Genomic DNA, 25,922 nt, shown 5'->3' with positions numbered 1-25,922 from the left:
TATTCATTCAGCCTAACGAGAAACTGTAGAACAGACTCAGTTTATATCACAATACCTACATTTAGAGTCGGTTATTCATTCAGCCTAACGAGAAACTGTAGAACAGACTCAGTTTATATCACAATACCTACATTTAGAGTCGGTTATTCATTCAGCCTAATGAGAAACTGTAGAACAGACTCAGTTTATATCAGAATATCTATGGTACACATGCAGCAGATTAGACTGAAAGAGATTAGACTGAGAAACACTGGAGTATTGTTTCTATATGTACTGCACTCTGGAGACAGAGAAGGCAGAAGATATCAGCACCACGTAAAAAGGCCTGTTTCAGCAGAACTTTTGCTCCATCTGCTATAAACACCCTTAACAACCCTCCATTACCATCACATCACCTTCCGTTAAATGAAGCATGCCTTGTAAACCCCTTATGGACTGTACAGGACCAACGAACAGGCCTTCATGCTGTCCTTGAATTGTTCAGCCATGTGGACTTATATTGTCACTGTCATAATAAACCTGTTTTATTTTTACTTTGTTGTACAGCTTTTACTTTATCTTTACATTGTTTGAACAAAAAAGAGTATAATTTTGTTTCATTAACATGCATGAAAGTTAAAATATGTGCTTCTTCTCCTGTAAAGGCTTTTAATGACAGCGACAGTTTAATGGCTGCAGAACATCAATCTCTACTAAACTTCATACCCAGAATTCAGCATATTTTTTTAAAGTGGAGATTAAATCTCAAGGCAGGTCACATGACAGAGATGTACTCATGTAAAGGTCCAGCGAGGCCATGAGCTGTTTCTATAATTTTCTGGATTGTTATCTTGAGATAACGAGTTAATTATCTTGTAATATCAAAATAACTTTTTTATCTTGAGATCACAAGATAAATAACTTTGTTATCTTGAGATCACAAGACAACTTGTTATCTCAAGATAACAAGTTTGCCATAGAAGAACCACTTTTGATCTCCTAAAGATCCTATGGATGGAAGGTTCTTCAGAGAATGATTTTTGTATATGGGATGTTTGAGTGTGAAGAACCTCTGCATAATGTAGAGGTTCTAGGAAGAAATTTTAAGCTGTTATAGAACCTTTATAATTTATAAATCTTTTAAAAGGTTCTTCACACCCATACAGTTCTTTTTCAAGCATGGTTCTTCAGGGAACCAAAAGTGGTTCACCTTTTTGGAACCTTTTTTTGTAGAGCGCTGTTAAAATGTTTACCATATTAACAATTTTTGTTATTTTATATATATATATATAATATATATATATATATATATATAACAACTAACACAATGTGGATTAAAACATTAGTTTGTTATCTTGAGATCACAAGATAATCAACTCGTTATCTCAAGGCAACAACTTTTGTTATCTCAAGATTAGAAGATAACTCATTATTTCAAGATAACGACTTTGTTATCTTGAGATAACAAGATAATTAACTCGTTATCTCAAGATAACAATCCAGAAAATTGTAACTGCACCATGGCCTCTCTGGACTTCCTTAGTAAACAGATAATTACAGTATTTATGTATTTATTATTTAAATAATCTAATTCACAACATTTCTGAAATGAATAAAACATCTCAAAATACCATCCAGCATATAGATTTTAGTATTTTAATCCACACTGTGTTGGTAGTTATTGTACATAAAATAACAAAAATTGTTAATATGATAAACATTTTAACAGTACACTTTAAAAAAGGTTCCACAAAAGGTGAACCACTTTTGGTTCCCTAAAGAACCATGCTTGAAAAAGAAATTTGTGAGTGTGAAGAACATTTTTAAAGGTTCTATAACAACCTAAAGGTTCTTCCTATGACCTCTACATTATGCAGAGGTTCTTCACACTCAAACATCTCATATACGAAAATCATTCTCTAAAGAACCATCCATTTAAAGGTTCTTTAGAAGACCAAAAGTGGTTGTTCTACAGCACCATGCAAAGAACTCTTTTGGACGCCCTTATTTATGAGCTCTGAACATTAAAAGGATTCTTCCTAGTACCTGTACATTATACCAAGGTTCTTTAAAAATGTTCTTTTCATTCTCACATCTGATTTATAAAAATGGTTCTCCAAAGAACCATCAACTGAAAGGAGATTAATACTGGTTCTTCTTTGCCACCATGCAAAGATCCCGTCTGGCACCTTTTTAAGAGTGTATGTACGTTTATGGGTTCTTCCTAGAACCTTTACATTACGTGACGGCTCTAAAAACTTTACAAAGGTCCACATTCAGACGTTTTTGATGGACGCTTCTCTAGAGAACCAAAAGTGGTTCTTCGAAGACGTTGTGCAAATAATCATTTTACATCATAGTGTTGGTTCCCACTTACCAGCACACTTGGTTCGGCTGACCAGCGGAGGTCCAGGTGGTCCGGTTCCTCCCTCTCCGGGTCGTGTGAGGAGGACGCTGATGCGGTACTCCGTGTCCGGTTCTAAATGCCACACTTTGTAGGTGAGAGCGTTGACCCCATGTGTTTCTGACCACGGAGAGTGGCTGGCTCTGTAGACGATCTCCCGCCGGATCACCGGACCGTCGCCCACGATGGAGTTCGTGTTCAGCTGAATGATCAGGTAGGTGGGGCCCGACCGCAGCAGCTGGGGCGGGGCTATCGGGGTGGGCGGGACTAGAAGAGGAAAAACGAAGGAAGGAACAGAGGAAAAGAGAGAAGAGAGGGCAGCAGTGAGTGAGGAGGTGTTGGTCACGCTTTGGGACACGGTTTGCAGTTAAGAGCACTTTGCAGACATTTTCCAATTTGTTCTAATTTAGTAACCGTAGAGAGATCAAATGTTCAGCGCCAGTTTCCGAGAGCAACTGTAATTAAGATGCAGTGGTGCCTGTTCTCTGGTCAAGGGGCTCATTTTAATGTTTCAATGCTCCTACACAGAAAGAGCTGTTAGAGAGAGAGAGAGAGGAGAGAGAGTTATTTATAACTGACCAGCCATAGATTTAAGTAAAGGCACACCAAACCTGCAGTATCTCATATTAAGCCATGTAACTGAACAGTGTCTTACAGGGGAAATGTATACACAGTACAGACACACCGATCAGGCATAACATTCTGACCACCTCCTTCTTTCTGCGCTCATTGTCCATTTTATCAGCTCCACTTACTATATAGGTGCACTTTGTAGTTCTACAGTTACAGACTGTAGTCCATCTGTTTCTCTGATACTTTGTTAGCCCCCTTTTACCCTGTTCTTCAGTGGTCAGGACCCCCATGGACCCTCACAGAGCAGGTACTGTTTGGGTGGTGGATCATTCTCAGCACTGCAGTAACACTGACGTGGTGGTGGTGTGTTAGTGTGTGTTGTGCTGGTCCGAGTGGATCAGACACAGCAGTGCTGCTGGAGTTTTTAAACACCTCAGTGTCACTGCTGGACTGAGAATAGTCCACCAACCAAAAATATCCAGCCAACAGCGTCCTGTGGGCAGCGTCCTGTGACCACTGATGAAGGACTAGAGGATGACCAACACAAACTGTGCAGCAGCAGATGAGCTATCGTCTCTGACTTTACATCTACAAGGTGGACTGACAAGGTAGGAGTGTCTTATAGGGTGGACAGTGAGTGGACACAGTGTTTATACGCACATTCCTGCAGCTGTCAAAGTCGTTGCTTAGCAACGGCATCTCAGCAGAGTGATACAGTGTTTGTGAAAAAACGTATATATATATATATATATCAGGCAGGTGGAGATCATAAAGTGGCCAATCAGTGGACGTACAAGCTAGGATACGGACACCGAGTGCATGACTGCTCCATTTAGACGTCTATAAACTTCAATTAGCAGACCAATAATAAACAATGCAAATTACAGAACGAATCTACATCTACTGAGCTCGCAGCGCCAGCCAAATGTGTTCCACTGAAATACTCCGGAGGGCCAGAACAGGCAGACAGAGCCAGAGGAGGAGAGCCAAAGTGGGTCAGAGCTCTCCATGTGAGGCCTACAGGAGAGAAGAGCAGCAAGACTTTACTAAATAAGAACATTTCTCTCTGTGGGCATGGAGCCAGCACCTTCTCAGGGTTTTTATGCTTATTGCATTTCCCACTGTGGGGATATGTTACGAGGAGGTGGGTGCGAGGGAGTTTGGGTGGAGGTGGGGGGTCAAAGAAAGCCTGAAAAAGTGTGTGTGTGTCTGATATGAAGTTAAAACGGTATTTTATACATACAGCTCAGTGGGAGGTTTCCTGATAACGCAGGATCTGAGGATTAACAAGTGAATTAATGAGATTTTTAAGTACCAGTCATCTTTTTGTAGACGGGATTTCCCGAACAAACTCTTTACAGTGTTCTTCAAGGGTTCTTTAGTAAAAGGAATAACTCTTTATAATAGAACAATAAACACACAAAGAACCATTTGCATGCTTTGCATCATGAAATGCTTCTTCAGACAGATGGAGAATGGGTTGTACATGGTTCTATTTAGAACCTTTTTGAAAAGGATTCTATATAGCAACAAAAGGGGTTCTTCTGTTGTATACAAGCTTAATAACCTAACAATACCAGAACCCTCTTTGGTGCTACAACACATTCTACATTAATCTGAAGAACCATTATATAAAGCAAAAAACCCTTTAAGCATGTGTTCACAGATCTATACAGAACCACTGTCTTTACCCTTGCAGAACCATGTTTTTTAAGGGTGCACTCGCACTTTTCCTCACTGCATTCTGCTGAACCGAATCTCTCTGCTCGCTTCTGGTGGGCGTTTCTATGTCATTATGGAAATGCAGGAACCGTCCTGAACGTATCTGGGGCAGTAAACAACCTGACAGGCTGTTTGCTGTTGCACAGAAACTTACAATGAGACTCAAAAACAGACTTTTTTATGCTTTCATAATTTTCAGAATGCGTCAGTCACCCACACCAGCTTAGTCTCACTAGCGAACTAGCTATCTTGGTGAGTAACCTACGAGCTCTGTATGGTTTAAATTTTGGTTCCCGCTCAAACAGTGTAAACTACATTCAATCAAACATCTTCACACCAAACCTTGACTGTCAACAGTTCGGTAAAAACTAGATATTTTCACTATTATGTATGTCCATAGGGCGGCACGGTGGTGCAGTGGGTAGCGCTGTCACCTCACAGCAAGAAGGGCCTGGGTTTGATTCCCGGCCGGGCGACCGGGGGTCGTTTCTGTGTGGAGTTTGCCTGTTCTCCCCGTGTCTGCGTGGGTTTCCTCTGGGTACTCCGGTTTCCTCCCACAGTCCAAAAACATGCAGTCAGGCCAACTGGACGTGCTAAATTGCCCCTAGGTGAGTGTGTGTGTGACTGTGTATGTCTGTCTGCCCTGCGATGGACTGGCGACCTGTCCAGGGTGTATCCTGCCTTCCGCCCAATGACAGCTGGGATAGGCTCCAGCACCCCATCGCGACCCAGAAGGATAAGCGGTTTAGATGATGGATGGATGGATGTATGTCCATAGTTTCAGCTCTGTACTCTGTAAGTTATGGTTGCCATTTGTGACGAAGACCAGTCTATGGATGCCTGATTGGCTAAATGTAATACTGTGCATGAAGAGTTAAAATGCAATACTGCATGAAGTTAAAATCAGCTGAACTTTTTCACTGCGTGGTGAGGTAGATTTCGCTACACCACAAACTATCTTGCACCAGACGATGCGTCAGAGCTGTCCTTTGAAACGAACAGGATGCAGCGAGGAAAAGTTGCCGTGGACACGAACTATTAGATTCAACAAAGCATGAGTAGTTGATAAGCACGAGTAGATAAAGCGTCTTTGAAATCAGCAGCGGACGTTTTCACGATACGTGATACCAGCATTGGTTTTTATTATGGGTTAATAATTCGTCCACACATAACAAAACAAGAACGGACCCAAGCAGAAACCATCTGGCTCCAGCTCATTTCCCACCATTAGGTGCATAACTAGCCGAAGTCATCTTAGCAAACTAATAATAATAATTAGCAATCAGCATACCAGTGCAGTTTACATTTTCGTGCACTTAGGGATGATATAATAGTTCTTGGTGGCTTTATCCTCACCTGGAAGTGTCAAGAATTCGCTAAATTGTCCTTTAGCTGCAGCTACAAGTGTTTCTTAAGACACTGGAGAACTTTCAACTGACAACAAACACGTATCCAGCTCAAATAAACAACAAACAATAAATAAACAACAGCTCAAATCTACTCAGTGCTGCCCCCTAAAGGTGTTACTGCACCTGACAGAAGTTTCTCTTGTTTTTGTTAAACATTTGGAGGTGGTCCAAAACGTATTGAATCCAGGGTGATGGAAGTGCTGGGATTCAAGAAGAGCTCAAAAGATTCATGATTATGAAGAGAGTTCTGAAGAGTTTGGAGGGCGAGATGATGCTCCTCCATCTCTCCTGCATCCACGTTTGAAATCTGCATCACCAGTGTAGCTACAGTTACTGACGTCTATGTCGTTACCACGGCAACCCATGCAGATAGACTGGTGATGTCTGGACATACAAATCCAATCTGATCACCTGCAAATAACAGGACAGTCGTCTCAAAAACGTTATTTGAGAAACAAATCCAATTTGCCTGCAGCCTAAATGCCTCATTTAAAAAAGTCCCTGGGCTGAAACACTCCTTATAACTTCAGCAGGGCTGGGCGGGGCTAAACACATATGGCAATGCATAGGCATATACATGTAAATGTGCTGGGTTGTATCAATTAATCTAAATCAGGTCGCTTTTGCAGTTAGGTTTCCACATATGGGCTGTATGGACTGGTGTTTTGAAGCTGTCACAATGTTTATAATCTGAATCAAACTCTTATTTCATGATCACTGATCAATGATCAAAGCACAGCTCCAGTTTTCTGGTGCCCTGCTTGGAGTTCAGTCGTTATCAGCACTAGAAAACTTGACGTAATCAACCCGGACGAGGTGCAAAGCCTCTCCTTCTCAAAGAACAGCGCATAAAGGCCCGAAGCGTATCCACATCCAGGTTGTAATTAGTCTCCCTTTGTTTGATAATTTCCAGAAGGTTTCTTTCTGCTCCGACAGAGAGTTGAGTCACAAACTCTTTTAATCATATCAGAATCATAAGAGGCACTTGAAAGGAGCAGATTCTTAACTCCGGCCATAACAAGGCGGAATAAGGTCTCATTTGCATGGCTGATTGCATGTGTAATTTGGTTATTTTTGCTCAAAATCTGAGCATGATGAGGTAATACAAGCCTAATCAGCTCAGTGACTTGATCTTCCGCTAAAGGCTGCAGGGCCACAGCTCTCAGGAGCGTTTGCATTAAAGAAATACTCCAGCGTTTTTCAAGCTAATCTCCATCTGTGGGGCTTCTAGCATATAACCAGTTATCACAGCTGATTGGAGAAATCTAGGGCTGTCAAGTGATTAAAAAATGTAATGACTTTGTGTAGTTAATCATGGCGGTTCGGTGCTGCTTCTATAACATCATGGTGTAAATGGGAAAGTAAAACTGTCAAACCACTGTTTGAGTTGAGGATCTACCCTTTGCTGGCATTAAGCAGAAAACGGCTAAGCTAAATATAATACATCACCAGTTATTCTTTGGATAATTGGAAGCAGGCAAAAAAAGCACAGTATCATATTTAAATTTCATAAAAAAATGACCAATAAGACAGAATAATTAGCTATTAACAGGGGGCAAACCCTTCACCTTCACACCATGGTCAAAGGCCAATATATTTTACTTTTGGAGACATTTTTGATAATAAGGGCCTCAATTCAATGATTTAAAAGAATCTCATTCCAGCCCAGGCTTCTCCTATTTCTTATACACTGTATGGACAAAAGTATTGGGACACCTATAGATTACACCCACAGGAGCTTTAATGACACCCCATTCTAAATCCATAGGCATTAATATGGAGTTGGTCCCCTTTGCAGCTCTAACAGCTTCCACTCTTCTGGGAAGCTTCTACAAGATGTTGGAGAGTCTGTGGGAATTTCTGCCCATTCATCCAGAAGAGCATTTGTGAGGTCAGACACTGATGTTGGACGAGAGGGTCTGGCTCACAATCTCCGTTCTAGTTCATCCCAAAGGGGTTGAGGTCAGGGCTCTGTGAGGGCCAGTCAAGTTCTTCCACACCAAACTCACCCAGTCAGGCCTTTATGGAGCTGCTGTGTGCACTGGGGCTCAGTCATGCTGGAACAGGTAAGGTTCTTCCCCAAACTGTTCCCACAAAGCTGGAAGCGTACAACCGTCCAAAAAGGGTTCTAGACCAACCCCTGAAAAACAGCCCCATATCATCATCCCTCCTCCACCAAACTCTACAGCTGGCACAGTGCAGTCAGGCAGGTAACGTTCTCCTGGCATTCGCCAAACCCAGACTCGTCCATCAGACTGACAGATAGAGAAGCGTGATTGGTCAGTCCACAGAACATGTTTGCACTGCTCCTTGAGTCCAGTGGCGGCGCTTTACTCCACTCCCTGTGGATGAGGTGGCATCCTATGACAGTGCCATGTTTGAAGTCACTGAGCTCTTCAGTACGACCCTCTACTGGCAATGTTTGTCTATGGAGACTGCAAGCCTATGTGCTTAAGTTTATCCACCTGTTAGCAATGGGTGAGGCTAAAACACCTGAACTCAATAATTAGGAGGGGTGTCCCAATACTTTTGTCTATAAACCATACCTCAGGCTGGACCCATGAAATACTCCAAGTTTTCCAAGTTACAACCATATCGCAGGGTATGGTATCGACTATTCATAACAAACTTATGCTTACCACTCCCCATGTGCTCGGACTACCAAAAATTTGGACACGTGACCTGGCCATGGATGACTCACATCTGGACTGGGATCCAATTTGGAAGATTATGTTCTTTTCATCTAAAAATGAGCTGATATGCTGTAAGTGTGCACACAGATTTTATGTAACCTCATTCCAAATGAAACTTTCCACTGATAAACTTTGCTCTAAATGCTCTTCAGACGCTCTCAGAACATCTATTCATGTTTTTGGCAGTGCCCTCCAGTGAAGCATCTCTGGGAAACGACAGCTTCCCTGCTCTCTTCTTTCAGAAGTAGATCTGCCCTTATATCCAGCTTTGTTTCTGCGCAGAGATGATTCAATATTTAACTTGAAACTCTTTCAAAAGAAAACAGTAATGGCTTCTCCGACAGCAGGGAAATTTTGTGCAGAACCAAGTAGCACTTAAGATCTACATTCTGCGCTCTATTTTATGGATGTCGTGGTTCTGGGGAGGCCACTTTCAGACTGAATCGAGCAAAAGATGACACTGGGGTCGCCTGGTCTGTGGCACCTAATTTTGTCATAAAGAGTTTTTTTTCTGGTTTAATTTATTTTAATTAATTGTGCGTCTTTGTGTATGTCTAATAAATGTTTAATAACAGGCGAATGTAGTTTCCACTGTCCACTGACACAGTGAGATTTTGTTCATGCTTACAGCTCAAGTCACACTGTACTCTAAACCACATCTACAACCTGCACTTCCTTAATGAAGAGCTGGACGTGGTTTGAGAGAAGTTTTGAGAATGTGAAAGTTTTGGGTGTCTTGATTTCTAATAGCCTTGTAACTTCAGTTTTAAACTAAAGAAGAAAAATTTGGACACCAAATATGTCTTGTCTGATTGATCTGGGGCAGTTGGCTAACTATGGAAATTTGATATTTTGCCCAACCATGATGGTACACAATAGGGCAATTTTGTACCTTCTAGAGAACATTTACATTTATGGTACATTGGAGGACTAAAATTTGAGTTATGGGTCTTCACTCCTGTGGACGTGCCACAATATCTTGCAGTGGTATATATAAATAAAGTAGAACGATCACTAAATCTTTATATAAACAGTATAAAATGATTACAGTAAAGTAATTAAAATGAATGAAGTCATTCTAAAGAGCGGCAAAGCAACTGATGTGAACATAGACGGAGCCTTCAGTCCGACGGCCACAGCTGCCCAGCAAAACACCAGAAATAACCGCTCTGTGGTTTAATTCCTGCTCTGTGTTTACCGGGAATAAATGGCATTTGGTGAAGTTTCTCACAGTGAGCCTGATGACATGACTCCCATGTTATTTCAGCAGAGACTAATGTATTTGTGAATAGACTGTGTCAGATTTGGATGTCAGTTCGCCTTCACAGACCAATTTTGGTGGGGGGGGGTGGGGGGGGGTGGAGTGAGATAAATGATTCAGATTTTCTGCAGGAGCAGGCAGAGATAGGATGAAATCTTGTGAGAGCAGGACTGGAAAAACAGTCCTGCGCAGACCTCTAATTTGATTGACCCGTTTTTCTAGCAGTGTACAGACCTTGATATTTGCTCACAGTAAAGCTAGCAGCTGCTTTCTTTTCAAAGACAACAGCCAGTAGGGCTGGTAATTCATATTTCCACCAACTGTAGACAAAGTGTATGGAAACTTGCTGCCGCAGCGAGAGATGCAGTAGAGACGCATTATTCAAAAGAAGCAGGGAGGTGAATGCTCAAGGTTCAGGCAGTGAAATCCTCACATCTGATCGAGGTGAAAGTAGCATAAGTTAAAGGAACGGTTTCATTCTTCGATTTCTAATGTCTCATTGTTGATTACGGGGAGGGTCACACAGACTGCCATGCCTTCTGCACAAAAATAAAACCTGCAGATTCGCTGTGGACCAGCTGATGGCCTCGCTTCTTAACAGCGTGACCTTCTTTACCTTTTTTCCACCCACTTATTACATTTTCAGAAGGAGAGTAGGTGTTCTGAACGTGGAATTAAATACACATATAAATGTATGCATGTGTCTGTGTACGCTACAGGCCAAACGGTGGGAAATAACTTAGTGTAACTGTAGAAATAACTGTGAAAAATGTATTTTCTCAAAAAAAAGGACACTAAAGTGCTTATTAACACAGAATAAAGAACATACCGTCTGCAGTGATAGTGTACAGTTATTAATGAGTTTAGCTGATGCTTTTCCGACAGACTTTCATTGCTGCTCTAAGCAGATCCACCTGATTCCCACATTCAGTTTCTCCTGAAGGTCCATCAACTCTATCAGGGTAGGAATGTAGTAAGAGTTAAAAACTGCTTGTACTGTAACCAACAAAGACTGTGAAAGAAAGCTTTTCCCACAGAATAAAGGCCAAAGTAAAGGCCTTGATGAGCCAACAATGATTTAATCCTGCAATTTAATATGCGAGATAATAATTAATTTATTTCAAACCTGTATAACTGATGATGTGCTATAGACAAAATGCGATTTTTGGACGGCAAAAATGTGACATTGCTTTATTCGCCCTCTGAGCAAGGCAACAAAATATAAGAGCACTTTGTAGTTCTACAGTTACAGACTGTAGTCCATCTGTTTCTCTGATACTTTGTTAGACCCCCTTTTACCCTGTTCTTCAGTGGTCAGGACCCCCATGGACCCTCACAGAGCAGGCACTATTTGGGTGGTGGATCATTCTCAGCACTGCAGTGACACTGACGTGGTAGTGGTGTGTTAGTGTGTGTTGCGCTGGTGCGAGTGGATCAGACACAGCAGTGCTGCTGGAGTTTTTAAACACTGTGTCCACTCACTGTCCACTCTGTTAGACACTCCTACCTCGTCAGTCCACCTTGTAGATGTAAAGTCAGAGACGATAGCTCATCTGCTGCTGCGCAGTTTGTGTTGGTCATCCTCTAGTCCTTCATCAGTGGTCACAGGACGCTGCCCACAGGACACTGTTGGCTGGACGTTTTTGGTTGGTGGACTATTCTCAGTCCAGCAGCGACACTGAGGTGTTTAAAAACTCCAGCAGCACCGCTGTGTCTGATCCACTCAGACCAGCGCAACACACACTAACACACCACCACCACGTTAGTGTTACTGCAGTGCTGAGAATGATCCACCACCCAAATAGTACCTGCTCTGTGGGGGTCCTGTGGGGGTCCTAACTACTGGGGAATAGAGTGAAAGACGGCTAACAAAGTACAGATGGATTAAGTGCTCCTATATGGTCAGTGGAGCTGATAAAATGGACACTGAGTGTAGAAGCAAGGAGGTGGACTTAATGTTACGGCTGATCAATGTATAGTTTCAATTCCTTATAAGGCTCCTTGTGGTGATGCAGGTTTGCTGTAACAGTAGACTTTACTGCCTTGCACAATCTACACACAACTCTGGGACGTAGAATAATTATCATGTTTGAAGCATTTTAACAGGTCAGTAAGTTAGAACAGAGTAGTCTGTGGGTGCTTTGTAATTGGCTCTATAGCAGAGTGGTTAAGTCACTCACTCTGCAGATTCAAAAAAGATTTAAATCCACCACTCTAATATTAGACACAATGCTGCATTCCTTTTAATCTAATTTACCACTTTGAACTGCATGTGTGATGTAACTTGATCCGTTCTGTTATCGCAGCCCTTCATGATATGTCTATCATGCAATCATAATAATAAAGTACAAGTGATCACCTTTATGAACATTTGTATTGTGTTGATTGTTGGAAACTTGACTTGTAATGAAAGGTAAAGTCTAATACATCAAAAGCTTAAAACTTTTAAAAATCACTCCTGGCTTTTAGCAGTATATCGCTACTGTCGGAACAAAACCTTATATCTCCAAAATGGTAACTTTACAATAGAAGGAAAAAAAATACTTTACTTTTAACGTAAGTCAATGGAACCAGCCTTTTGTCAATTTGGGGCCGTTGCATGAAATTGACACAGTGTAAAGGACAACAGGCATTTTCAAATTATGTCAAAAACTGAGAAATGACTCAAAAATGGAGATACGAGGTTTTTGTCCAACAGTAGAGATATGTACGTAGTATGCAAGCAAGCAAGAGAGCAAAGTTTATTTATATAGCGCTTTTTACAACAGGTGTTGTCACAAAGCAGCTTTACAAGGAAATCAGCATTACAGACAGAAATCTGGGTCTGAGCCCCCATGAGCGTCGCCAGAGGCAACAGTGGCAAGGAAAAACTCGCTAAGAGAAACAGGAAGAAACCTTGAGAGGAACCAAGACTCAGAAGGGGAACCCATCCTCCTCTGGTCGACACTGGAGAGCAAACATTGTTAGTAGTATGGTATATTCATGTTCGAGAGACCTTACCTCTGACGATGAGCTCGGCAAAGTTGGACACGGCCGCTCCGTAAGAAGACTGTGTGATGCAGCGGTAAAGGTCCTGCTCCCCACGCTGAGCTCCGCCCACCTGAAACCATGCGACCAACCGCCGCTCTCCAACTAATGAGGTGAGTGAATATGGCGTCATGAGGACACCGTTACGCCTCTGGTGGAGAAAGAGAGAGAGAGAGAGATTTTGTAAGTAAAATGATCAGAGAAATCCAAAAGCACTTAACCAAAATCCTTCTGTAAAAGATTCTTTCTGGGGTTGGGGAACCATGAGCCACCAGAACATCTTCAGTGCATCTTGGTGTAGATTCTCTGGAAATGTTCTGGAGGGGTGGAACATCATTCTTCCTGAAGATATTCCTTCGGTTGGCGATTTGTCGATAGTGGTGGAGAATGCGGGCAACATGTTGCTCCATAATCTCCAATAGGTATTCAACTAGGTTAGGATCTGGTGTCTGTGAAGTCGTTAGCATAGGATTTACATAGTTTTCATACTCATCAAACCATCCAGTGACCCCTCATGGCCTGTAAATGGGGGTCACTGTCATCCTGGAAGAGACTTTCATCAGGATAGAGATGTTACGGTAACACTTTGCTGTAGGGTACTGCTCTTAAGGCTATATGACACCTACATAAGGTGTCACAAGGTGTTCTTGCTGACATCCTGCATTGATGTTCTCCGTCTCCTGAGGAACATCTGCTCTTATATATCGCACTAATGCACAACATCACGCTCACTGAATGTGCACTTTCCTCAGTTTCCAGCTCTGTTTACTGACGTCTGTCACTCAGATCACTTTAGTCTCTGTTCCTATTGAGACACTGAGGGCCAGCTGAGCGGCCTTTGAGACTGAAGCACCTCCTATCCATTCCTCAGTAATGAACCTCTTTCAAAGAGGTTGTTAATAGAATAATATCTCATATTCTAATGTATATGAGTATTTATTGAGGTTATTTGTGGACTAATATCTCCTTTTCAGATATATAGGACCATTTAGTAAGATTGTTTACGGACTGTTTTCTCCTACTGAGCATGTTTATGGGCTAATATTTCCTATTCTAGTGAAGGAGCATATATTATATATGTCATTTAGGAACCAATCTCTTCTATTCAGGTGTATAAGAGTGTTCATTGATGTTGTTTACGGACTAATATCTCCTTTCCAGGTTGTATATGCTCTAAAATCTCCAATTCGAGTGTATGGTAGTTTTTATCGAGGTTGTTTAAGGACTTACATCCCCTACTTTAGCATATGTAAATGGGGGGCACTGTCATCCTGGAAGAGACTTTCATCAGGATAGAGATGTTACGGTAACACTTTACTGTAGGGTACTGTTCTTAAGGCTATATGACACCTACATAAGCTTGTTATGACAACTGACATAACCCTACATAAATGTTTATAAATGCTTATTCCAGTAGGCGTCATCTGTCATAAAGGCTACTTTAACTAGCTTTGATGAAAATTAGCATATATAACCTTTATTGCAAATGACACCTTCTGGAATAAGCATTTATGTAGGGTTATGTCAGTTGTCACGACAAGCTTATGCAGGTGTTATTAGTTGGCTGTACTGTTCTCTTAGAGTACGCTGCGCTTGCACTCTCCCACTTGTGAAGAATATGGTGAAGGGCGACTAATCTGATGGTATTTTACACCACTGACCTCTCAGATGGTCACTGGTGTTTGTAATGAGGGGGTTTTGCTCTGCAGCTCTGCTCTAATATCCCTCTCTGTGTAGTCATGGACGGACTGTTCTTGCTGACGTCCTGCATCAACGTTCTCCGTCCCCTGAGGAACATCTGCTCTTATATATCGCACTAATGCACAACATCACGCTCACTGAATGTGCACTTTCCTCAGTTTCCAGCTCAGTTTACTGACGTCTGTCACTCAGATCACTTTAGTCTCTGTTCCTATTGAGACACTGAGGGCCAGCTGAGCGGCCTTTGAGACTGAAGCACCTCCTATCCATTCCTCAGTAATGAACCTCTTTCAGTCTCGTTTTCTTCTTGATCATCTTGACCTATATTCTGCCTCAGAGCATGATGTTAATATCTAAACTGTATCATGCTGTACACCCATCTGGAATCACCTCATAATGCCTCTTCAGTTTTTCCATTAATGTGTCAGCTGTCCACAGGTCTCTTCCCATCAACGATACGTCTCAACCTGTACATTTTCACCATATCTTCAGAAAATGCACCCGATCAAGTTTGCTCAATGCATTTTGAGTTGTTTTGTGCTACAATGAAAAAATAAATGCACTGATTCAAATGTTTAAATCATTTCCACGTAAATAAAATATGGTACATAGACACAATTTTGTCTTTCAGTTTGCTTACTTCTGCTAATAATTCTGCTCTTGTGATATGTTTTATTCATATGAAAATGATGTACGCATTTAAATCAAGTAAATTAAATGCATCTTTTTTTCCACATCACACACTGCCAAGCAAAAAAAATCCCCCGTGGATCCTCACAGAATGTTTGAAAGGGTTTGACGATGCACCAACTATGAAAGCATATAATAAATCAGAACGGTTCTAGCTCTTCTTTTAAACCCGCCAGACTGGCTGTCCTGACAATGGGATGCCATTTTCTTTAAAGCCTTAATGCTTCCCAGGCCTTTAAGTGAAAGCTGTGTTTTTTTCCTGTAAAACTGGACATACTGAGCTAAGTAGAATGTCTCCTTTTCTAGTGTATAGGAGTGTTTACTGAGGTTGTTTATAATCTAATATCTCTATTATCTCTATATCTCTATACAAGTATAGTTGATGTTTATTGACTAATGTTTCCTATTATAGTGGATAGGAGCATTTATTAAGGTTGTCTGTGGACTAATATCTCCTATTCTAGTGTGTAGGAGTGTTTATTGAGGTTGTGTATGGACTAATATCTCCTATTCTAGTGTATAGGAGTGTTTACTGAGGTTGTGTATGGACTAATATCTCCTATTCTAGTGTATAGGAGCATTTATTGAGGTTGTGTATGGACTAATATCTCCTATTCTAGTGTATAGGAGTGTTTACTGAGGTTGTGTATGGACTAATATCTCCTATTCTAGTGTATAGGAGTGTTTACTGAGGTTGTGTATGGACTAATATCTCCTATTCTAGTGTATAGGAGCATTTATTGAGGTCATTTATGGACTAGTATCTCCTTGAACTGCAGGAGTACAGTTGATGTTTGTGGGCTAATATCTCCTGTTCTAGTGCACAGAAGTGCTTATTAAGGTCATTTATGGACTAATATCTCATATTCTTCCACATAAACATGCTATTGAAGTTGTATGGACTGATATCTCCTATTCTAGTGTATAAAAATGTTAATTTACTTTGTTTATGGACTCATTTCTCCTAGTGTGTAAGGGTGTTTATTGAGGTTGTTAATAGAATAATATCTCCTTCTCTAATGCATATGAGTATTTATTGAGGTTATATATGAACCAATACCTCCTTTTCAGATATATAGGACCATTTATCAAGACTGTTTATGGACTGTTTTCTCTTATTGAGGATGTTTATGGGCTAATATGTCCTACTCTTGTGAAGGGGCATATATTATATAAGTATAGGAGTGTTCATTGATGTTGTTTACGGACTAATATCTCCTTTCCAGGTTGTATATGCTCTAAAATCTCCAATTCGTGTGTATGGTAGTTTTTATTGAGGTTGTTTAAGGACTTATATCCCCTACTTTAGCATATAAAAGCATTTATTAAATGACATCACGCCGTCTGAAGTTGTGCTGAATCTGGAGATGTGTAATACTGGATGCTATTGTCAAAAATGACAGCCTGATCATGCAAAGCACAAAGGTTTACAGAGGAAGAAAAAAGACCTAATGTAGGTCTAATGTCTGCTAATCTTTTGAAAATAGCGACTCTTTTTGTGCCTGTCGCAAAGAAAGCAGAGCACACGGCGTATCAGGAGTATCGGAAGTGAGCTGTGGAATGCTTATATAATAGGCCACATATTAATAAGACATGAAGTATCATCAGAGATGAGAGAGAACGCATGTGGGAGCGAGAGAGCCTGAGAGAGAAAGGAAAAAGTGACAGGAAACAAACGCAGTGTAACAGAATAAAGCCAGGGAGACAGGAAGGGTTGGAGGGGCTTAGGAGAAATTCAGAAATGTCAGAGCACACGCATGCTTTTCTTCACACTTCCCGCCCTTCCGCTCTCGCCATATCCATCTTTCACGCCTTTTCTATACTGATAGCAGATGCATACATGCGCGCGCAGGCTCCAGGTGTTTCCACAAAGCGGCATCCAGCGCAGAAAGCGCTCTCGTGTGCCTTTTTTCCGCGGGTGGAGTCAGGTTCCGAGCGAAAGGAACGGGAAATAAAGAGCGTGCTCGTGTTTACGTAAGCCGTCTCTCAGGGCTGAGCGAGTTTGACACCTGGACGTGCTGAAAAGGATGAAACGGCAAAGCCGGAGAGACACGGTGCTCCCATCTGTGGAATGACAAGAGGGGGATCGCTGCCACAAAACAAAAAAAACTTTCTCTGTGAGGAGTACATGGAAACTTCAGGAAAGAATTTCCAAGCCCTGTTTGTTTGTTTGTTTGTTTTTTGGTATCCAGCTGGGCTGCACAATATATCATTCCTTAATCGTTATCACAATACCAGCCCCTGCCACTTTGTTTATACAGCTATACATATTTCATACAGCACTGCCACTTGTTTATACACCCATGCATATACAACAATTAACATATGTTATCGTTTACAGTGTTCAGTCACTCTGTTCATTCACTGGACATGACCTGCACCACTGCACTGTCACCTGCATATTGTTTATGCAATTTGATTTACTTATTTTCATACTACACATTATATTTTATGATTTTTTTTGTATATTTTATTATATACCTTTATTTCTTATATTTATGCATCTATATAATAGTGTACAACAATACTTTTGCTCTTGTTTTGCTCTTTGTTGTACTGATCTATGTATGTATGTACCTTTCTATCTGTCTATCTATCTCTGTATCTATCTATCTACCTTTGCGGTACTGATATCACAGATAAATATATATATTAAATATATAAATATATTAACAGACATTAGATCTACATTAGGCCTCTCTGCCTCTGTAAACCTTTGTGCTTTGCATGATCAGGCTGTGGGATATAAGCAGGGGATATAAGTCCTTAAACAACCTCAATAAAAACTACCATACACTCGAATTGGAGATTTTAGAGCATATACAACCTGGAAAGGAGATATTAGTCCATAAACAACATCAATGTATATATATACACCGATCAGGCATAACATTATGACCACCTACTATATAGGTGCACTTTGTAGTTCTACAGTTACAGACTGTAGTCCATCTGTTTCTCTGATACTTTGTTAGCCACCTTTTACCCTGTTCTTCAGTGGTCAGGACCCCCATGGACCCTCACAGAGCAGGTACTGTTTGGGTGGTGGATCATTCTCAGCACTGCAGTAACACTGACGTGGTGGTGGTGTGTTAGTGTGTGTTGTGCTGGTCTGAGTGGATCAGACGCAGCAGTGCTGCTGGAGTTTTTAAACACCTCAGTGTCACTGCTGGACTGAGAATAGTCCACCAACCAAAAATATCCAGCCAACAGCGTCCTGTGGGCAGCGTCCTGTGACCACTGATGAAGGACTAGAGGATGACCAACACAAACTGTGCAGCAGCAGATGAGCTATCGTCTCTGACTGTACATCTACAAGGTGGACTGACAAGGTAGGAGTGTCTAATAGAGTGGACAGTGAGTGGACACAGTGTTTAAAAACTCCAGGGTAAAAGGGGGCTAACAAAGTATCAGAGAAACAGATGGACTACAGTCTGTAACTGTAGAACTACAAAGTGCACCTATATAGTAAGTGGAGCTGATAAAATGGACAATGAGCGTAGAAACAAGGAGGTGGTCAGAATGTTATGTCTGATTGGTGTATGTATGTACCTTTCTACCTATCTCTCTATCTATCTACCTTTGCAATTTTTTTAAAAAAGGAACATCTAGTGTAGAGCCTTCCCAAAAGAATAAAGGCTGTTACTGCAGCACAGACTCACTATTAACACCCTTTACTTCAGAAGAAACATTGGTGTCTACAAACGTTTTCTGAGATAATTAGATAATTGTGAATAATTTTTTAGTCCTTTTTATCCCCATTAGAAACACTAACAGATGAAAAACAGACGAACGATTTGTTTTGAGTGTATTTATTTCCTACAATAAAGGATGGTTAAAAACCTAAACATTTACAGTTTAGTTTGATTACAGATGTTTCCTCCATCATCCAGAACAGAAAACAGCAGTGCAGGCAGGCCTGCCGTTAATTAGCCCACATGAATAAAACAGCGTCAATATCTGTAACGCACACCTCTCTTCTTTCCCTCCGCCAACCCATCACAGCACGACCTTCACTGCAGACTGTATTGAGTTTTTAGTTTGATGAAATTAACAGATCTCAGATCAACTCCAGAAAGACTCTCGAAACAGAAAACATCGAGCGGAGAGTTAGTGAGGACGCTGCTCGAGCCCTTATTATTTCGTTCTTTTTGAAGAACAGCGAAAGCAGGGATCGCAGAAAGGGTCCAGTCGGGGGTCTCTCAAAGGCTTTGAGGATCAAAGTGAGAACTAGCAATTAGTCTGCCACACACAACCTCTTTAGCATCAAACGGCAGAAACCATGGTCGTAATGGGCCACGATGCCCTTCTGATGCTGCTGTATGTCGGCGTGAAGGACGTAATGACCTGAACGAAGACAGACTGGGCGTCGTTTCACTAAAGCATGGATGTGATTTACTCGGGGGGTTTGACCCCCTCTCACTTTTCATCACTCAGGTTTTGCCTTTTTAACAGTTTCCATTCTGTTCAGGAGAACTTCAAAGTTCAGTCATAGAAGTTTCTGCCTCACACAATCCAAGTAATAACACATTCAGTGATGGTGAGGTCTGGACTCTGGTGTGGTCAGTCCATTGTTCTGAGAACGCCAGCAGCTTCTTTGTTCGATTTGCAAATGTCAGGAAAAAAATTACAGAAATATTTGCAAAAAAATACACAGAAGCTTCAACAACTAATCACATTTTTCAGTCCACTGTTTCCCTTTATTACAGCATTGATTCTCTTCAGGAGACTCACTTTCAGTTCCTCAAAGAATCTGCAGACACACCTCCAGAGTTCAGTCTTACTCTGCGTTCACACCGGCAGCGGCTTTTCACGTCTTGTCGCCCAAATCGCTGATCGCTCATCGCCTGTGGGCATTTCTGATCTCTGAACTGATCATTGGTTGCCATGGTTTCACTGACGCCAAGCCAAAAATCAGATGCGTTTCCACTAAAATTACAAATCCTGGTGAGAAATCGGTTGTGTGCTTATTTTGATTTAATCCCTGTGTCTGGGCAGCCAGTCTGAGGAAAACAGTATTTGGTCTTTGCGTTTACTGTCTATTTGTGCGCACTACGCTGCTTGATGCTCAATTTCTCCTCTTAGTCGCCATGTCGTTTCACTCCTCATTTGCATAAAGTTAAACTCCACCCATTTTGCATCACCAACACGCCGCCTCCGCCGGAAAATACCAGCTTTCAGTAAAAACCAATGACCTCCGGCTGCCTTGTTGTGTCGCGCTGCTGCCACTGTGAAAGCAGAGTTAGAAGCTGGTTGATCATTTTCTGAAGTAATCAAACACATTCAGTGATGCTGAGGTCTGGACTCTGGGGTGGTCAGTCCATTGTTCAGCTTCTTTGCTTGATTAATGCATCCTGATCTTCTCAGCGGCAGGCTTGGGGTCGTTATCTTGTCGTGGATTAAATTTCTTCCCAATCAGCAGGGTGCTGTATGATATATTATTTCATGACGCCTTCAACTAAAAACAAACCACCAGCTCCAGATGTTGTTGAGCATCCTCAAACTTCCACTGCTCTTTCACTGATGCTTTCCTTCTTGATCAGCTACACATCCTTTCAGACCCACAGCGCTGAGTCGTCTTCTCACAGTGGAAGGATGGACAGAAACACCTGTGGATGTTTTCAGATCTGAAGCAGCTTGATTTTCTCCTCTCTCTCAGAGACGAAAGCTTTAAGTGCTGCTTATCTGATGGGGCAGTTTTGGGGTCGACCAGGCTGTACATGGATGTTAGGAGTGGGTGAATTTAGCAACTTTGTGTTAGGAGCACCAGGAGGCCCTCATAGGAGCTATAGCTGTGTCCCAATTCAGGGGCTGCATTTGAAGGCCGACTGTGTCACAGCGGTGCGACTAGGCTGTCCCATTTCGAAAGTCTCCTTCATTTGCGGCCGAGAAATGTGTCCTTCTTTTCCATGGCAACAAAGGATCGAACAAGTGGACCCTTCCCCAGCCAACACATCCCGAGATTCACTACGTGCCGGCGAGGATTCGAGAACATGGCGGCGTCAACAGAGGAGCGAACGGCGGCTGAGGAGACGCTTTAAATGTAAGTATTGGGTTTAAACTGAGTCGAATAGCCAACGATACAGATGTTAAAAAGCCAGTGTGGTCTGAAGTTTTGTTTTAGGGAGCAAAGAGCCGACAAAGAGAAGCATCTCCAGCTCTAATAAACGAAAAAATAAAAACTAAAATCAAAGTTTCTGACTCCACCTTTAAAGAACTTGTCAGGAGCAGCATTTCATGATGCAGCAGTGAGGGCAGGAACAGCGGTGCTGTGACACAAACATGAAATCCGGCTTAGACCAGACCATCTTATTTTGGTTCAGCCTTCGTGGGTCTACGCAGCCTTCGAAGGACGCGGTCTACAAAGGTGCAGCCGCTGAGTTGGGACGCAGCCTGTATGTATGTTCATAACTATTGTGTTTTGCTGATTCTCACAAGCCTCCTATAGGAATTTATGTTCAAACTGTATTGAATATAGTTTTTATTTGGATGTTATACAGCCTGAAAAACTCCAGGTAAAGTGGGACAATTTGTCTGCTAAAGCGGGACAGTTCTCTTATCCTATAGGGAACTTATTTAGTATAGTGCACCGACAGTGCAGTGAGATCCTGCAGAGCTACTAAACATTTAATCATTTTGGCTGAATAGATGACAATCATGAGCTGAACCGGCATCCCATTTTTAAAAACAAGTTCCTTTGAAGAGTGGAGCTTTAGCCTGGAGCCACAGCTGAGGCTTCCTCTTTCACTCAGTCTGCTCTCTATATTCCTCCCTTCTCCTTTCATTCTGTCCTCTCTCCTATTATTCTGTCATCCCTCCACTCATCCTGTGCTCTCTGTGTGGATCCATCTCCATTAAATTCCATCACTCTCCTTCTTTAATGCTGTTTCTTCACTTTCTATCCTCTCTACCTTTTCCCTGACTGATCTGCTGTGGAGTCCATTTTTGCTGAACATGATTTTATTATGATTTAGTCGAAGAAGGTCTGTATGCAGCATGATTCACTCGTTAATGTAAAGCCTGTAGGCTTAATACGAATGACCTGCACTCATTCAGTGTCTGCAGACACCAATACAGTAGGGTAACCTAGTACCTATGTACATAGTTGGGCCTGTTTCAAGACATTCTGACCACGTCATAGTCGTGACATCATTATAGCTCTTAAACAGGTGATAATAAATGATGCTAATATACCACAGTGGCTTTAAAAGACGTCCAACTATATCACAGCACGTTCAGTGTGACCATACTCATGGCTGTAACGAGCTCTGAGGACACTGAGGTCCGGCCCTCAGTAGTTTCGCAAGGATTTTTTTCACTTTTATCCATTCAAGAGATTAAATGTAGAAACAGCGGCGTTATAAAAATGTGGTGGTCTACTCAGGGGTGCCGCTACAGTGTGACAGACCTACCCAAATGGGGACAGAATATTGATTACACTGTGTTTTTCGTGATAATGAAATTCGCTTTGTTTTCTGTGAGCGCTGTATTATGGCCAATCAAATCTGCCAAGCTCTGCCCAATTTTCCTCAACCCTCCAATCACTGCTTAGCAACCTATGTTACCCACAATTACTTCAGCACGTTAGCAGTGGCCATAGTGTTCATAACGAGCGTGAGGACAATGAGGACCCCTGAAGTTTCTGAAGGGTTTGATTAGATTTAGTGTGGAAAAAAGCGATGATGTAGTTTCTGTGAGCAGCTGACCTGAGAACAGCTGTGGATCGGTCCTAAGCTCTGTTTATCTCTGTATGAGACGCTACGCTGCCCAGAGTACCAGAGTAACTGTGACTTATTGATGTTCAGGTATGCACATATGCTATAGGCTAACATATAACATCGCAATGGTAAAACTGGTAGCTGCTCAGTTTAGGCTACAGGCTAGTCGGCTATAGTGATTAGATGAAGAATTAAAGCTGTATTTTGTTACCTACACATAACAAACTACAGCCAGCATTAGAAAGTTCACTGTTAACCAGCATAGTGATGGTATAACATCATGTAGCTAACAAAGAAACCACCAGCTACATTAGGCTGTATTTTGTCTCATTAACTGTATGAGTAGCTGCCTTTCCTGTTAGCTGGGGTTTGGTACAGACAGCCTTTTATAATGTCTGCTTTTACATAATCAGTGAGGACAGAGATGCAAGAGAGAGAGAGAGAGAGAGAGAGAGAGAGAGAGAGAGAGAGAGGGCTAAATGAAATAAAATTAATTTGAAACTATCACTATCACATGCATTTTCAGCTAATTTTCCAAAACAAACATATAAATACATAGTTATATGATTACTGAAATAAAAAAAACAGGATAACTGGAGTCAAATCCGTTTGTGGAAGAGTAGTAGCAGTTTATGGAAAAACGGATGGATGGGGAAGGAACAAATGAAAGGAAAAGGTGCATAACAGTGTTGGTTGGGTAAAAAACGGTTGGTGTTTATGAGGTTTCTGCAAAACGTACCTCACTAAAATTTTAACCTAGTTACTGCCCTGTCCATACGGAAAGTGGACCTATTACGCTTTTCCAGTTTATCCTTTAGAGTGTTTTATGTATCTTTTTGTGCATGTAAACGTTCTGCAGAGTCCCAAAGCTCAGCGTTCCCTCCAGAGGGAGAAACTCTCTCCCACAGAACCCACTTTTCTCAGCTGCCTGAAACGCCTCGTTGGAATTCCAGCCCTTTTCCTTTGTTACAGGATGACATCATCTCGTAGCACAGTCCTTACTGCTCCCCTATCGGCGAGCTCGGCCCCCTCGCACAGTGCACAGCGGCTACTGGAGGAGGAAGAGTCTGTCCAGTGCTGTAGCGTGTGGAGACGCTGACCGGACTTTCAGGATCCACTCTGGATCAAACTGATACGGCAGAACCGGCACCGCTGGAGAAATAGCCACAGCAGTGTTTATAGCTGCTGAGGAGAGAAGGGTCTGTCTACAGACTGCAGGACAGGGGGCGGAACGTGGAGGGGCGGACCTGCTCTGGATCAAACTGATATGGCAGAACTGACGGAGCTTCCGAGAATTTACCAAGCTGTGGAATCAGCTGACAATTCCCAACAACCTGCCAAACCAGTCCTAATGAGTCAATTTAAACCTGTTGAGACTATATTAAATTTATGTGCATTAACGTTTTGTAGAATAAAATAGACTAAAATAGTTGTGATGGTTGTATTTACTTCTTTTTACCTCAAAATATGTAATGTGAAGTTAAATATGTGATGTAATGAAACCTGTTTTCTGTCCACTTCACAAAAAGCTTTCGTTAAATATGTAAATGTAAGGATGGAGTTTTTCTGAATGTTGATTTGTCTACTTCATAATTTTGCATCTATAAAAAAAAAGAATTGAGATGAGCAAAGTATAAACGTCATTAGAAGACAGAGTTATTTTGTAGGAATTATTTTTAGTAGAAAGTAATTAATCACAGCAGAATGCAATACGCCATATAACGATACTCAGCCTATCAGAAACCTTTAAAAAGTTCAATAGACTCATATTGTGGCTCGAGTATTGTGATAATATCGTATCGTGAGGCCTGTAGTGATTCCTGTCCCTTCTAAGTACAGTACTTTAGCTTTGCCTTGGGGAAAAATGAAGCATTTAGAGTTGGACTGAACTCATAAGTATGTGATGTATGTCTGTTCACACTCAATTTGTAAAGACGAGCACAAACCCAACCATAAGAGCGCAGAGAAGATTTCCATTCTACTCATATCAATTTCATTCTGTTTCATCGAGGCCTTTTATTTGTATGAGCATGTACAAAATTCCAGATGTGTCTGTTTATGGCGCACTTTGAAATACATTTCTCTGTCTAGAAAGGAATTTACTGCGCTTGAATTTACATATAAAAGATATTAGTGCACAAAAAGAATGGCAAAAGAAAAAAAAAGCTCCTCCTTGTGACTAAAGCTAGCGCTGGAATATCCAACGTCGAGAGCTCATTTGCAAGAGACCCTCGCAAAAACTTCAATCATTTCAAAAGCACTTTAGATGCAGCGGCTTCAAGGACGGCGTGGAGAGGCTGCGGTCGAGATTTCTGACATGCAGATGAAGACTTATTCACGTTATGAACTGTGGACGCGGACACAGAAAAGGGCCCTCGGAGCCGCCGCTGAAGCGAGTGCGCTCGGAGGAATGTTAATACAGACTCGAGTGGGTTTTGGCAGCGAGTGGCGTCGATGAATTAACTGTGAAATTAGCAGAGTAACCTCAGCTTATCAAGGCATCTCTGAGCAGGTTGCTCATTTTGAAACGACTCTTGAGAGTGAATCAGTGCACACGCTCCTACTGAGAGTGACGCACTTCTTCTCCTGCAGCTCTTCTCCTTCCACATTGCTCCTTTTCTTCTATACCGGGGTCTCAAACTTAGCCCTGGGGGTCTCATTCAGCCCATAAGAGAGCTTCATACAACCCGTATCATATTGACAACTCGTCCTTAAATCTGCAAATCTGTTTTTCTAGGTACAAAC

The 25,922-nt window shown here is 41.7% G+C and overlaps 1 protein-coding gene across 1 annotated transcript in view; it reads right to left on the bottom strand.

The window, feature by feature from the left end:
• ptprua (protein tyrosine phosphatase receptor type Ua) overlaps positions 1-25,922 on the bottom strand; it is a 425,958-nt gene that overhangs the window by 165,726 nt on the left and 234,310 nt on the right. The window contains exons 6-7 of the mRNA XM_036562583.1: positions 13,042-13,219; positions 2,357-2,650 (exon numbers count right to left, since the gene is read on the bottom strand). Of these exons, the coding sequence (XP_036418476.1) occupies positions 2,357-2,650; positions 13,042-13,219 (472 nt within the window). The remainder of the gene's footprint in view (positions 1-2,356; positions 2,651-13,041; positions 13,220-25,922) is intronic.

The sequence above is a fragment of the Colossoma macropomum genome, unplaced genomic scaffold, assembly GCF_904425465.1.
Source record: "Colossoma macropomum unplaced genomic scaffold, Colossoma_macropomum, whole genome shotgun sequence".
NCBI classification, from domain to species: Eukaryota; Metazoa; Chordata; class Actinopteri; order Characiformes; family Serrasalmidae; genus Colossoma; species Colossoma macropomum.
Note: the sequence above shows the minus strand (reverse complement) of the source record. Positions and strands in the feature narration are given on the sequence as shown.